Below are 16,523 nucleotides of genomic sequence, written 5' to 3'. Positions count from 1 at the left end.
ATGTTAAAATAAAATTTAATTTCAATATTTTCTTTTTTTTCTTAAACGTAAAAAAAATATTTGTTCGACATACAAGATTAATCAGAAAAGCCTTTTGCGGGCTGGACATACAATAAAACAATTTTTGAAGAGACGCGTGGTTTCAAAAAATAATGGAATACTTTTTCCAAATAGTCATTTTCTTAACATTACTATTAAAATTGAATCTAATAAATGATGCATTTGAAGATTAGATTTGTTATAAAAATATCTCAGTATTATTTGTTGTGCACAAGTTGTTTTTAAGCAAAAAATACGACGCACGCTAGAGGTTTCTGTCTAGCAGACAAAGTCTACTCCGCTGGCCGTACATTAACCATCTCTAAATTATGATATAGCAAATAACTCAATAAAATTAGATAAATAACAACTAGTCTATGAATTTTAAATCTAATATTTTTTATAGACCAAGAGTCAACAAAATACAGCGCGAGGTTAAATCCGGCTTCCGACGAAAGTTTAAAACAAAACGGTAATGTAACGCACTTCAAAAACCAAGGCTATGTCTGCTGTTTAAGCCTGAATACACGCGTTCTCGGCATTTTGTCTAAAGCGAAAACATTTATGCACTTCACAGGTAGTTTAAAACCTACTAAAATCACAAAAAACTTCAAGTCTGTTGAAACAACCAAGCAACAGCACGTAACTTCCCTTCTGTGACAGCAGAGGTTTTTTTTTGATCCCTTCAAAAACATTAACACAACTTTCCAAAAACGCAGCAGTCTAGCTACTTGCTAACGAGTTTGCATCATTTTTCATGGACCCAAACCATGTTTTGATCAGTGCGGTCTAAGGCATAGCAGTTTTCTAAAGTCAAAAAAGTAAATTTTACTTCTTTTTGTTTGAAATGTTATATCTTTAAATATGTTTAGAAGTTGTTCAATCTTTCAGTCCAAATGATCTTACATTTTTTTTACTTAAAAAATCTTGAGAAGGTGCTACAACTTTTAATAGTTTGGCGTAATTCAAAACTTTATTTATTAGACCAAACAGTTTTTAAGTCAGAAAACTGCGAATGGAGGTATTTAGGGAAACATTTAAGTTTCTTATCAAAAACTTGAAACCTGTTAGGATTAAGAATAAAACCTCCATCACGATCTTTCGTCAAAAATACTATTGCTCACCACCAACGAAGCTTTAACCCAAATCAAAGTGAGTTGTGTATAAATTTAATTTTTTTTTTCAAAACTAAACACAATACCGTAAAGCGTCGATTGTAATAAAGTCTTTAGGTGCTGAGGGATATCGCAGCCTCCATAAGGGAGTGACATGTGTTTGTGACTTTTTTTAAATAACTTCATGATACCAGTTCAGGTATCTGTTACTATGTTTTTTACTACTTTTAAAGATATCAGAGCTAATTTAATAAAAGTTTTTATAAATATGTCTTTCCATACCAAACCATTCACTTTTTTAGCGGTGATAGACCTACTGTTCTCCAAGGTGACCAACTTTTCCTCCTGATGATAACCATACGGTGCGGTAATACAAGCTTGCAAGGACCCAAAGGTAATTTAAAACTACAAACATTTCGTTTTGAACAAGGCCTGATTCAACCTGCTGCTGCCCAATTAACTAGCAAGTGTACTGGTGTAGGAGAAAAAAATTGAGCATTATTCTTTTAGTATGTTTCAAATGGAGGCCTACTCATTTGCTGGAGTGTTTCATTCAGGAAATAATTGTTTGTTAAAGCCGCTTGTCTTCGTAAAAAACCATTCACGCAATTTGGTCACATTTTAAATTGTAGCTTTAAATGGTTAGTCGGTTTGGTTCGGTTTAAGTTCTTGGCGAACAATCATCACAATTCACAAGTTATAATATTATCAAAAGTGTAGTTTAGTCAGATCTTTTTGAATAAACTCACACAAACTTATGAATGCTGATAAGTCGGTTCAGACTCGACGGTAGGAAAATTGTAGTTGATAATTAGGAGCAGGGTTGCTAAAATGCTAATGTTGATATGCCAACTAACCATGAATTTTTTTAAAGCTTTAGTCTGTTTTAACTTTAAATGGCATGCCCAAGTAATTTTTGTAAATTTGTTGGATTGAAAAATGACATGTCTGATTAAATGATCAACCATGGCTTCATATAGCAGGAAAATCCAAGTTATATGATTGCAGACATTTAAACTCCCATTGCTTCTGACCAACTTTTTATTAGAAGAAATTCAGCTATTTACTTATATTTGTTAACAAAAACTACTTAAAAAAACATGTTCAAGACATTCGGCTGTATGTAACTTTTAAAGTAGCGCTTTTTAACTATATTTCTGTTAAATATTTTGATAAAACATGACATAAGCTATAAAGTCTAAAAAAGTGCTATTTTTCTGGTTGCTACAGACGAGTATATTAGGCAAGTTTTGTCTAAGGTATAAAAAGTTATTTATAGTTTAAAGATATATGATTCGTTTAAATATGAAAAAAGTCTTTAAATACAGTTTGAATAAAAAAAGTTCTTTTCTTACTTGCTTATTAAATTTTTTTTTTGCTTTAATGTTAGTGAAGTTTTAAACCTACTGGTTGGTAGTGGGTCCGATTTAAAAGTAAAGGAGTTTCCTTAATATTTGCTGAATCATCAATTATTACTTTTTTTTTTATACTTGTACCCTTAACCCTAACCCACCTTACCCAAACATATTAAAAACTAATTAAAACATAAATGTTTTATAATTTTTTATGCTGACTCAGCTAATATTGGGGGATTTCCGTCACATCAACAAAAGGACTCGATTGGTACAATATCGCACGAGCATAAAGTTATTGTTATAGGAAAATTTATTAATTTTTCAAAAAACATAAAACTTTAATGTCAATTATTTTCCTTATCTTAAAAGCTATCTAAAATTTTTTTTTATTTTAGAGAACGCACCTTTGCCTTTAATTTAAAAAAAAAATTATTTAATTTGGGGTTGGAATTATTTCATGGGGTCCCTCCAAAAATAAAGGTTTTTTTTCGTTTTTTTTCATCAAATGGTATTAGAACCAAAAATAAATATTTTTTTTTAATTTTTTTTTTTGATTTCCCTTAGTTTGCATGTTATAAAAACTCGTAAATAGTTATTTTATAAATAATGTTAATATCTTTTACGATTTGGCCCAAAATCAAAATGTAGTATATTACACTATCATTTGCCTTGGCCATTTCCTAGATAAAAAATTGATAAAAGGAAAAAAAAGTTAATACGAATGTGAATATACAACAAATTTAATAAAATTATTTTGTTTTAATTTAGTTTGATGTAATTCACATTCTTATTAACTTTTTTTTCCTTTTATCAATTTTTTATCTAGGAAATGGCCAAGGCAAATGATAGTGTAATATACTACATTTTGATTTTGGGCCAAATCGTAAAAGATATTAACATTATTTATAAAATAACTATTTACGAGTTTTTATAACATGCAAACTAAGGGAAATCAAAAAAAAAATTAAAAAAAAAAAAAATTTATTTTTGGTTCTAATACCATTTGATGAAAAAAAACGAAAAAAAACCTTTATTTTTGGAGGGACCCCATGAAATAATTCCAACCCCAAATTAAATAATTTTTTTTTTAAATTAAAGACAAAGGTGCGTTCTCTAAAATTAAAAAAAATTTTTTAGATAGCTTTTAAGATAAGGAAAATAATTGACATTAAAGTTTTATGTTTTTTGAAAAATTAATAAATTTTCCTATAACAATAACTTTATGCTCGTCAATATCGCATGGTTTTCACTTCAATTTAGAATTAAACTTCATAGAACTCAATAAAGCTAACTAAGCATGTTTTTCAAATTAAGTCAGAACTTTGTAAAATGTCGAAACTAAAAATTATAGACAATATGAAAACCTTGAAGTTTGAAGCATAAGTTTACTACATACACTAAAAATAAAATTATATTTTAGTTGTGCAATCCAGCTACCAAAGTGAACCAACAATAATAAATAAACTATAGTAAATAATAAAAAACCTTAAAGCATGTATTAGGAAAGTTTTAAAACTTTTAAATAGTTTTTAGTGTATACAAAGTGAATTGTATATACAAAGTGTTATGTACATTATGATATGTATACATAGTGAGTTTTTCTAATAGGAGAAAACAGTTCATAAAAAAAAATCTAAAAATAGTAGTAACAATTAAGTATGAAAAATAGTTCATCAAATAAATAAAGTAGAAGCTCTTTTATGTTCTCTTAGAACTCAAAGAACATAACACTCGATACTTCATTCTTATTTAAGGAGTTAGGCTAGTTTGGATTTTTTGTTAAATCTCAAGCTACTGTTACTGACTTAATTTTTTTCTTTAAAAGTGTGTACTTTTAGATAATACTGTTTGTAGTCTGATGATGTAGTGGTCTTAATAAAAAAAAATTATTAGTTTAAGTTACAAGAATAAAACCCAGTGGTCGACTTATACTCAAAAAACTCTAAGTCCTTTTATTATATTCTAGTTATTTAAACTTGTCTAACAGGTATTTTTAAAAATTGCATGGTAGATTTTATTTTGCCTGGTGCTTGACCAATTTTAAACTAATTATGTTCATGATATAGTTTAATTATGTTGTATAAAAGTATACTAATATATTATGAGTTCTAAAGCTTAAATATGAACAAAAAGTCTTTTTAATATATTTAAAAAATCAGAATTTTAAGAGGTTTAAGTATTTAAAACTGATGATTTTTTTCACTTTCAACTGTCTGAAAATAGGAATAAGGCATATGAAATTATTTAGAATTTCATATGCCTTATTCCTATTTTCAGAAGGCTTGTCTTATTTATATGCTAGAATACATCCGGATTTAGCTTAACACTTTTCATAGCAAATACTTTTCTTGTGTTTTTGTAGAAACAACAAATTATATAAAATCTTCACAAGAACTTTTTTAAAGCAAGCTATTCTTAAAACTTTTCATAACTTCTACAATAAAGAAGATAAAATAGTATTTACTAAAATACTGCTATTAAAAGTAACTGAAGATGTTTAAATTGAACTGTAGCAGTTCTCTGACTCTTAAAAATCTGTGTGAGTAAATAAAAAAAAATACTTTGCTCATGAGATTAAAGTAAAGGTTTAAAATACTACTTTTAAATTGAATATAATTTAAAATCTATCAGCAAAATATGGTGAAAACTAATTCTGAAATTGATAGCTAACTTAGTTGAACTATAATTAATTATACAATGCAAAACAAAATTTCATAAGTAGTAAATGTATAAGCTTTTATAATTTTTATATTTTATATGCACTACTTAAAGTAGTATTAATATTAATTATAGTATTGTAGGTTGCCTTAAATTAAACAATTCAAAGTTTTCAACTTAAGGGCATAGGGGGTCCAACTTGATTTTTCAAGGTAATCTTATTTTATAGAGTTTTGTCTGAGCTATCAGACATTTTTAACCGCTTAAAAAAATTCAGAGTAATTTTTGAGATGTAAGCGATCAAAGTGGGTGTGCTCAATAGGCTCCTAATGGAAGCTGCAAACCAAAAACACAAAAAAGAAGACTATTACATTAAAAATATATATTTTCTTTCATGGTTTTACCAATTTTCTTAAAGTTTTTACAGAAAGTCCAGCATTAAAATTTTAATAGATTATATGCAGAATTTTTCTTTTTTGAATTATAAAAATTTTATAAAAAAAAGCTTTTTTGTTTTTTTTAATCTAAAATTGTATTTTTAAATATATCTAACATTGCAAAACTAATTTTACAATTAAATCTAAATAAAATTTTTCAATACAATCAAAAATTACAATATCTCAAAAGTTAAATAAGATTTTTTAATACTATAAAAACTAGCTTGTAGTTTGTACTTTAAGCTTTGTTATAAGAGTCTTTGTTATTTTTAGTAAAAAAATGTTGGACCTATAGCTATAACGAGATTTTTATATGTTTTTATCTTTACAGTTTATTATAAAGTAAACAATGTTTCACTCTTATGTATTAAATATACTTAATACTTTTATATTTTAATATTTTTATATAACTTCCATTTTTTTTATTAAAAACTTTTAAAAAATTTATTTGTAACAACAGATGATCTCTTTTATCCTAATTTAAGAGTGAAAATATTAGTTATAGTACCATTTACTTATTGTTATTACTGACTGCTAATATATAAAGATTTGAACAGCTTTTTTCCGGTGCATAACTTATTTAAGATATATAACAGAACACATTTCATTTTCTTTAAATTTATTTTAGTACTTTCGTAGTAAGGCTCATCAGAAATAGTTTCTTACTGAATTTGAATGAATACAAATTGAATATTTTTAAGTATAGTTTTAATTTTAATTTTTATCACTTGTTTATTTAGATTGTTTTAATTCTAATGAGTTTTATTAGTATACCAAATTTATTTAGCATTAGCACTTACTTAATTTTTTTTCACATTCGATTATTACGTGATTTTATATCTTAAAACTTTAAACTTAAGTATGATTTTATTTCAATTTGTATTCATTCCAATTCAGTAAGAAACTATTTCTGATGAGCCTTACTACGAAAGTACTAAAACAAATTTAAAGAAAATGAAATGTATTCTGTTATATATCATTAATATTTAAAGATAATAACTAATTTAATAAATCACCTATTATTTTTTCTCAGAATACTTTTATTACTAAAATGAATCACAGAAAAATTCTCACCCTAAAGCAGTTTATGAAGAGGTCAGAAGTTTTAAAACTGTATAAAGATACAATGAAAGCAATTAACAAAATTGATAATGAGTTAGACAGAGAGTATATGAAAAATTGGGCTAGAGAAGAGTATAAAATTAACAAAAGTATACCAGTAACAGACGAAGAATCAATAAACTATTTTATAAATCATGGAAAAAAATCATTGGCTAAACTGACTGTTCATCAAGATTTAGCTTTTGTAAATCACGATGAAAAATAATTGTGTCTAGAATTTATTAAAATTAGTCTACAGCAAAAGTTTACAATAGTTTGAGTATATTCTTGTTATTTTTCAAGGAACATGTTTTGTTGAGATCTTTACTAGCAAAAATTGTTGACAATTCTAAAATTTTGAACAGTTAATACTTGATCTATGAAGTTATTTAGTTAGTTATATTATTATTTCTATTGGTTAACATTTTATGTTTGTGTATGTAAAATTTTTAGTCATAAAAAATAAGTTTTGCTAGAGTATTGATTATAAATGTATAAAATTTGTAATAACTATGCTTTTTGTAATTAGATAACTATGTGAATGAAAACAATTTTGATAGTTTTTTTAAATATTATTAAAAATAAATTAAAAGTGTTTGTTGGTCCTATAAAAATTTTTTGTAAAATATCCAAGTATCAGCTAGTTTTTAACAAAGTTTGAATTGTTTATGCAATAAAATATAAAAACTGTACAATATCCTACTATTTTACAATAGAGTTTCTTACAGTGTGTTTTACAAAAAAAAATCTTGTATAAAGAATTAAATAAATGTTAATATATATCTGGTTTGGTAGTTGAATTTGATTTTAGTAAAAATCTATCATATTACAGTATTAAAGCTATTTCTAAGTTATAAGGTTTTTTTTAATATTTAAAAGGTGTTAAATTTTATAAAATCAATATCTGCCATTGGTTGCTATAGCTTAATAATGATTTTTTCAGAATGCTTTCATTGTAAAAAATAATTAAAACAAATTTTTATAAAGCAAATACATTGTTAGGTTATTTAAATGTTTAAGAAAAAGTTTATTTAAGTTAAATTGAATAGAATTATTTATTAAGGTCATAGTTGAATGGGTAAGGATTTTTTTTTTACAAAAATTATCATTTAGTTTTACATCAAAGCTTGAAATATAAATCACTATTTGTAGAACAAAAAAGAATAACTTTTGTAGTTATAGTAATTTTTATACAAATTTTCGATAAAAGTATGTTGACCACAATTTTTTTGTCAGTTATTGTCAGAAATTAAAAAAAATACCCTGAATTCTATCTTCTTTCTTCTTCATTTCTTTTTCAGCAATTAACATCATGTTTTAGAGAATTGTATCTTGCATTATAAGAAAGCCTTACTAAACACGTTAAAATAACAAATAAGAAATCTGTTTAGAAAAATAAACAATATTATGCTTTAAAAAAATTATATGTTTACCCAATATTAAAAAAATCTTACTACAGCATTGTTTATTATTAAATCATGATTAGACTGAGGAATTTTAAGAATGATTGCTTAAAAACTGTAGAATAAAAATATTTTTGATAAAACAGTTTTTTTAGACTTAACCTTAACAAGCTTTGACATTTAAAAAAAGTATTTTTAGCTTGTATTTGAAGTTTCCAAATAAGGGTCAATGTTAATTTTTGAATTAAAAAAAATCTGAACCTGCCTATGGCATTGATCACATGACTGTATATGCAAACTGTACTTGTTAACTTATTAAGAAATGTATACAGAAAAACTAATTTAATTACACCATGAGTTTAGGAAATGTTCCATTAGGATTAAAAGCAGCAAAGCCTTACGTCAAAATTGGGCTTGAGTTGTACAAAACTCGCCCAGTAGTAGCTTACCACTGCTTTAGTTATGCCATTACATTAGGACTGCAGTCAGACTATAAAAGTGATAAGGATTTGAGATCATATCTGATGACTTTGATGGATTATGTAGAAAAAGTAAAACAAGCACTCATTCAACAGGAAGATCTTGTAGACAGCGTCACAAAAGATTTAGAAGGTTTAAATATTTACAATTGTATAAATACTAAAAGTGTGTATAATTGTTTATGTTTTTATCACAAGTATAGCTCTGTTAATTCTTGAACAACAGATAGATTTGTTACACTGAATGTTTTGTTAGCTAAAGTTGAAAATTAAAACAAACTTTGTTATTAAATATAAAAGTAAAAACAGAGTAGACATTTATTTTTTATCATAACTACTTTTATTTTATTCTATTAAGTGGAAAAGTTATTTATTTGTTTTTACGCATATGTGTTAGTTTGTCTTGTTAAATTTTTAGTTGATTTGATTTTAAATCTTGTGTAAATCAAACTTTTTTTATGTTGTACAATATTCTAAAAACAACACTTTAAATAATTTCATGTAAAATGATGTAAATAATTTAAGAAAATGTATTAGAAAATTATCTTATGAGCTTAACATATTTTACAATAAGAAATTTGTTTATTTTTAATTATTTTAAACTAAGAGTAAAACTTTTATAAATAAAATTAAAACAAAATTAGAAGCTTAATTCATATAAAAAACAGGTCAGATGGTAGTCGAGTCAGCAGCAAACGACTTCTTTGAGAAAGCTGACGGGTTGGATAGAGCAAACATGATTGATAAAAAAGTTATGAAGATGTTCTACACGGCTCATCTTCTCTTTTGTGTCCTTCAAATATTTAAGTAAGAGTTTTATTAAGAGAATATCATGACAGCTCAAAAAATAATTATTTTTTTAGTTAATTTATGTAAGTGTTTTTGTAATAGTTCTTAAAAAACTTTGGTAAAAATGAAAAGATTTAATAATATTGATTGAATGAGGAATATGTACAAAAATAATATATTTGATGCATAAGACAGATCAACTTTTTCAAAAAATATTTCCATATAGTAATATCCATAAAACTTCTTCTATGCAAACAAAAAAATTGCATATACGTACTTTAAGATTTAGTTTGTTGCTATTCTTTAATTTTTGAACTAATTAAGAAAACTAAAATCTCAATTGCTTACAATTTCATTTGGCTAAAGTCTAATTTCATTTAGATTAACTTCGTATTTAATTTCATTAAGATTTTTAGATCAAGAAACCAAAAATATTGTAACTATATTGTTAAATTATGGTTCCAAGTTTATTTATTATGCCGCTGTTAAGACTTTAGAACGGTCTTTTGAAAAGGCTTTGGAAGAACTTATTAAATATTAATAAAATGTAATAAAACTTGTTTTAGAAAGCAATAAATCTTTTTAGTAATTTGAAACTCATGAAACCACTTCTTTGTTTTAAGTTTAAAATTTTACTAAAAATTTACAAAAAAACTTTTTATTTAGAAAATCATAAAATAAATCAAAAGACTTCAAAAAAAAATTTAAAATTAAATTCTTTTGTACTTCTTATTTTGATCTTTTATATTCAAGAAAATACTTTATTTTTCAAAAGCATAAAAAATACCTTGTAGCTGAGATGAAGACCAACACAATAAAACTAAGTTGATGAAAACCTCGTAATGACAAGATTCATACGCTTCACACTAAACCAGTTTTTTTTTTAAGTGAGCAAAATATCAGTTTTTAGATAAAATGCTTAAAAACTTATAAATTTGAAAAAAAAAAGAGTTTCTTGCTAAATAAGCATTTGGTTTATCAGTACAGATCTAAGAAATGTTTTAAAATAAACTTGAAAATCTATACTTTATCTGATATTGTAAAATTTAAAGTATTTTCTGTATATCTCTTTGAAAAGTTCTGTTTTTTTAAAAGAAATCAATTTTTTTTAATTTTTTTACTAATTAAACATTTTGTTTTTTTACCTTCAATGTTAGTGAGATTTAAAAACACAATAACATGATGATAATTTCAGCAGCTTATGTTTCTTCAAAAACCAGGTAGTTAATAAAATTTTGTTGTTTTTTAGTGTTATTTAGACAATTTGGATCAGTAAACTCAAGCTTGTTTTAAGTTCAAGTTTTTAATAAAAAAAAGTTTAAATTAAAAAATAAGAGGATTTATGATTTGTAACAAAAATGAGTATATTTTTCGGCATGAGTCTAATTTCGTATCATAAGATAAGTGTATTAGTCTGCTTTTGTTAAAAAAATTCGAAAAGTTTAAGATTGAGTTAGCTAGCACTCAGGAAAATGTTTATAATATCTATAGTATTCAAGCTCCAAAAACTTTTTTTTTTGACATTTTCCAGGCCATATCTAAATAACTAACTTGAAATTAAAAAAATTGAGAAATGTACCAAAAAGTTTGATTTTTGATAGGCTTCCAGTTACAACTAGTTTCATAGTTCTTTCATCTGGTTGTAATCCCAGCTAGGTGTTAACCAACAAAGTTCAGAAAAATGTCAGTCTAAATGTGTCAAAATATATTGCAAAATTTCGCGTATGAACCCTGCTGTGACCTTAATCTAATCACTTAAACAAAATAGTTTTTGAGTATCAGAAATTAGCTAAAATATGAAAATTTGGTTTAATCAACTTGACCCTTTAATCATGCAATAAAGTGAGCCAGTGAGCGAGGAAAGCATGCAGCACAAGAAGTACGCAGCTTGGAAGTCGACATACCTGATGAACTGCTTCAGACAGGGAATAACTCCCATTCCCGGACCGGTAGGTGGCGATGAAGAGGAAGAAGAAGATGATTCAAATCAGCAGGTAAGATAAGTTTTTGACAAAAATAGTTTAAAGAAATTGTTTTATGGTTTGCTTGTAAAACTTTTTAGTATAGTTACAGTGTAGCTGTTATTTTTATAGTATAAAAATTGCAGTGCTTTGTAATGCATGAATAGTTTGCGATTTTATACATGGTTGATAAACCTGTAATATAGTTTGCTAATTTTTACCATTTAAACTTTTAATTTTTCCACCTTTTAAAGTTCAACCCAGAGTTGAATTTTACAATTAAAAAGTTCAACTCTGTTTAAAAATTTAATAAAACTAAAATGTACAGGATGAGAGCCAATATTCCCTCCAACAACCCGAAGCGCCTCACCAGCCTGACAACAGTCACCAGCCCCAGTCTTCATACCAACCGGACCCATACCAACAGCCGCAAAGCTCCCACCAATCGGACCCCGCGCCCCAACCTTCCCACCAACCACCGCCCCAGCAACCGGCTCCCCGGCAACCTGCTTATCAGGAGCCAGCAAGTTCTGGTTCAGGATACCCGACGCTGTCGTTCAAGGACAAGGCGGAGGCCGAGAAGATGTGCAAGTTCGCCGGTTCTTCAATCAGCTTCGACGACACTGCGACTGCCATTGATTACCTGGAGAAAGCTCTCAGGCTGCTCAAAACCGGCAAGCATTGAAGTTTTTTGTTCGATGATCGTGATTATAAATTTTTATCGATTATATGCTATTTTTATGCACAAGTATTGTTTTTTAAAGTAATTTGAAATGCTTATTTTTGTATTTTTGTGTTGTAACCAAATTATGTAGTCTTTTCATTGCTAAAGTTATACATTTTATGTATAAAACATTCTTTTTTTTTCAAAAATTGGCTCATACAAAAATTTTTTGTTTAAATAGATTTTTATTTAGTAATTTAAACATCTAAAACTATATAAACTTAATTTAATTATTTTTTTAAAATACTCAATATTAAGGTTTTTGTAATTTAACATTCTTTTTTTGAGAATTTATAGAAATTTTAAATATTATGTGCTTTTTTTTTGAGATTTTTCTATTTTGTTTTTTTCATTGTGCAAGCACTTAAATACTTTACTGCATAAAATAAAAATAATTTATTACATATTATGTATTATGTATATTAATATATTTATTGTTTTTAAAAACCGCCTACATAAATTTGAAACTGGAAATGTATTTACCTGGTTTACATCAAATTCTATTTATTATAACATTGAGCTACAATGTATAAACGAAATCAATATGTTTTAAGTTTTGTTATTGCATTGTGTTAAATAAACTTTTATAAAGTTTTAATTTTAACTACAACAAGAAAAACAAAAAAGGTATGTACAACTTTCTATAATAAGGAAAATAAGTTTAATTTTTCTAAAAACTCGTAAATATTAAAATGATGTTTCCACACCTATCAAACTAAAACAATTTTTATTGCATTCAACAATTTTTAAAACATTCTAAAATACTTCTCATAATCCGTTTCCTCTTCAAACTCCCAATTTCGCACTTGATCGAGAAAAATGGCAAACTTCTTTCTCATTACTTTTTTTATTTTGCCTGCCCCCAACTCCGCTTTATCAATCATCTTGCCTCTCAATATTTCATCCCGCGGCAGCCTTCCGGTCTTGACGTGGACGTAGGCTAGAGATTCCCTCCTTCTGACGGTCCATCCCCTGCTAGAGTTGATCTAGCAATACTTTCGGGTGCCTCTTTCGAATGTTCGATGTGCTTGCCGTCTACCAACTAATTTGTCGCCTCTCCGAAGTCAATTAAGTACACTGTGCCGGGGTCGCTCATTCCAACCAGAAGATTGACATCGTTGTGAAGTATGCCGCAGCTGTGTAGATGACATGCAGTCTCCTCACCGTTTGCATGGCTACTCTCAGCGTGTTTTTCAGCAGAATTTGTTATTTTGCAGTTTAAAAATCTCTAACAGGCCAGGTCCGAGCTTTTAAATTATGAACTTTTCTTTCCGTTCTAATTGAAACAAAGAATAACCTCGGAACTCCAACAAAGAATTCTATGAAATTTTACTTCTGTAATAAGAGAATATTCATTTTCGCTGATCAATCCTGTCTTGACAATAACTGAGGACATATGTTGCGTCATAATCACATCCATAACCTCCCTTTGAAAGTTGTTTCATCACAACCAATTTGTTTTATCGAAACTGCCTTGTTGGCTCATCAGGGTTGCCAAAAAATCTGGAAAAACCTGGAACTTGACAATTTAAGCTAAAAAAACTTGGAATTAAAAAAATTTTGAACAAAATCGCTAAAAACCTGTAATTTTGAACAAAAATCACTAAAAAAACCTGGAATTTTAAATAACTTTTACATATTAAGTAATAAAATTATCATTTGAAACGAAAAATCTATCGTATAGATAACATTTTTTTATCATCAACAAAAATTTTTTTTTGTTAAAATACACATCTAAAAAGGCCTCAAGATATTTTTTCAATGTCGTTATACTTTTTAACAGTTTTTTACCTTAAACTTAATATTAAACTAAAAATAAGGGAACGGGTCACTTTTGCACGGCGTTTTAAAAAATATAAAGGGTTAGTAGTAACAGCGATACTAAAAATAAAAAAAAATTAAAACTAGAAAAAAATAAACAAATAAAAAAGGGAAAAAAAGTTACTGACCGAGGGTTAGGGGTAGCAGTGATAGTAAAAATAATGATAAAAAAATTACTATTAAAACTTGTTATAAAAAAATAAGAGAAATAGATAACTAATAATAAATTATCAAAAAAAAGAAAAGTTATCAACCGAGAGTTAGGCGTAACAGTGATAGTAAAAAACAAATAATAACTAATAAAATTACTAATAATAATAAAAGCACAATAAAAAAGAAACAACAATAAGATAAGAAACAAAGAGAAGAAAAAAAAGTAACCGACCGAGGGTAAGAGTTATGGGTAACAGTGGTAGTTAAAATTAATAAATTTAAATAAGTTAATTAAACTTAATAAAAAATTTAAAAAAATAAAAATTAAACCCGTGAAAAAGTGTCCTCGTGCAAGAGTTATACCCACCCAAAAGTAGACCCTAATACATGTAATTAGGAAAACCTGAAGAAATTTTGAAAACCTGTAGAAAATTTGCCTAAACATTTGGCAACTCTGCTTATTTCGATTAATTTTTTTACTTTGGTGTTATAAGTTCTGTTAAATTATTCACTGTTTTATAAGTAGTAAATTGCTATGCAAAGTTGGTTGTTTTTATTTATTTTTACATTTTCTTAATTTTAAAAATATTAATGATGTTTTTAAGAATCTTAATTAATTATGTTTTAAATAAAGTTTTTGGATAAAGTGATACGTTTTACTGCAGCAAAAAACGTGCTTATTTACATTATTTATTTAAAGAAAGTCAATTGTCAATTTTTTAAAAAAGTATTCTAGGACTTTTATCTGAAATTTGTAATTTAGTTGTTAATAATTTTTTTAATTAGTGTAACTTTTAGTATAATATGTTTTAATAGAGAAATATATTTAAGGGGGTTCTAAAAATATTTACTCTTTTGAAATTTTTATTACACTTTTTTAAGTCTTCAAAATTAAATGTACCATCAATTTAAAATAGGGCTAATGAAGTCGATTGTCAAGACTTGCACTAAAAAGTCTTTCGCGGACTGCAATTTATTGAGAATTCTCGTTTAAAAAACTAAAAAATTAAGTTTCTAAAAAAAAATTGATAAGTGCTACTGAGTACGTTAAATTTGCTTGGACTTTTGCATACGACTTCAAATCTGAATCAGTCAGAGTCTTAGTAAAAATATTGTTTCAAGTAATTTACAAAACTTGTTTAATTGTACGACACACACTATTTTTTGTGTTGTTTTAATATTTATAAAAACTAATTCAAAAAATTATCTGGTTAGAAAAAAAATTAAATAATGGTTTCAATATATATTTTTTATTTTTTTTTTTTTCAACGTGGGGGATAAGATTAAGAGTAAAATTAATATAAATCAGTGTTTTAATAAAACATGCATAATGGAACGTATAAATCAAACTTAGGTTATAATTTTCACTTAACTTGTCTCAACATAAATACACAATAGTATTAAAATCCGAAAGAACAGTTTTTATTTAGAAACTTTAGCCTTAGTTAATTGTATAAAATTTTTTAAAGTTTTACATTTTAAGCTTTTAGCTCTGACTTACTAAATACAGCTTTAATAGTACTGCTTTAATACAGGTTTAGTTGCAGAATATTCCTGATTAAAGTTCCTAATTAGATCTGAACAATAAAAAGATTAAACTATTAATATTTTTTATTTCAGAAGCTTTTTACCATTTTTTATCAAAAGCTTCACTCATTTAAACAAAATTTCTAGCCTAATATTTTTTGATTATTGAAAAAAAAATCAAAGTACTAAATAACATTGCTTTTGTTTCGTATTGGAAAACTTAAAAATGCTAAAATTAACAGATTAACTTTTAATAACAAAGAAGTGTATGTCAGCTTAATTTAACTAAAACTTTTAAGTTTCTAATAGATCTACAAAAAACATTAAACTTTTACCCCACACGTAAGCTATCTTTTTTTATTTGTTTAAAACTACAACGGCAAAAAAAAATTAACAGATAGAATAGAAAGTATAACTAACGATGTCAATTAATATACTTTTTTTCCCAGACTTTTGTAAATTTACTGTTAAACAGTAAATAAATTTACGCTATCAAATTAATATTAAACTGAAAGTACACAAATTGTATATAGCTATAAAAGGTAGTTGTAGTGTTGTTCACTAAACTTATTTTAACATAATTAAACTAGTACATCATTAACATTAGAATTTGTTAGAGCAACTTACTTGAAAAATACTAAAACTTGATTTTTTTAAAAACTTCTTAAGGTTGTTTCTTCTAGTTCTTTCAGCTACAACTGATTAAACAGAATAACTACTGCTTTAAAACTGAATAAGTTTTAGAATTTTTCTTGAGTAAGATCCTTATTAGTTCTTAAAAATATAATCAAATAATACTTAGTAGTTTTAAATATTTTCTTTACTTTTATAACTAAATTTACAGGTAATTAGAAACAGGACGGGGCAAGTCGGCGGGCTTATTGGAAGTAACAGCAAACGATAAAAAACTAGTATAGGATTAAATAAATTTATATGATGCGTTTGTAAGTAAGTTAAAATA

The 16,523-nt window shown here is 26.3% G+C and overlaps 1 protein-coding gene across 1 annotated transcript; it reads left to right on the top strand.

Moving 5' to 3' along the window:
* Positions 1-8,444: 8,444 nt before the first annotated feature.
* On the top strand, positions 8,445-12,214 carry LOC145849992 (vacuolar protein sorting-associated protein VTA1 homolog). The gene is made up of 4 exons (XM_082955123.1): positions 8,445-8,720; positions 9,256-9,394; positions 11,220-11,370; positions 11,666-12,214. Exons 1-4 carry the CDS (start codon positions 8,462-8,464, stop codon positions 12,020-12,022), a joined length of 906 nt encoding a protein of 301 aa, XP_082811249.1. The 5' UTR covers positions 8,445-8,461; the 3' UTR covers positions 12,023-12,214.
* Positions 12,215-16,523: the final 4,309 nt, after the last annotated feature.

This window comes from Thalia democratica, chromosome 2 (assembly GCF_965202585.1).
Source record: "Thalia democratica chromosome 2, ktThaDemo2.hap1.1, whole genome shotgun sequence".
Taxonomy (NCBI): domain Eukaryota; kingdom Metazoa; phylum Chordata; class Thaliacea; order Salpida; family Salpidae; genus Thalia; species Thalia democratica.
The sequence above is the reverse complement of the archived record's forward strand: the minus strand, read 5'-3'. Positions and strand labels throughout refer to the sequence as shown.

Excerpts from the sequence above, each read along its gene's own strand:
- LOC145849992 (XM_082955123.1), top strand. The coding sequence starts at position 8,462 with ATGAGTTTAGGAAATGTTCCATTAGGATTAAAAGCAGCAAAGCCTTAC. Across the intron at positions 9,395-11,219 it reads TGTGTCCTTCAAATATTTAA|TGAGCCAGTGAGCGAGGAAA; the intron begins GTAAGAGTTTTA and ends CATGCAATAAAG. Across the intron at positions 11,371-11,665 it reads AAGATGATTCAAATCAGCAG|GATGAGAGCCAATATTCCCT; the intron begins GTAAGATAAGTT and ends TAAAATGTACAG.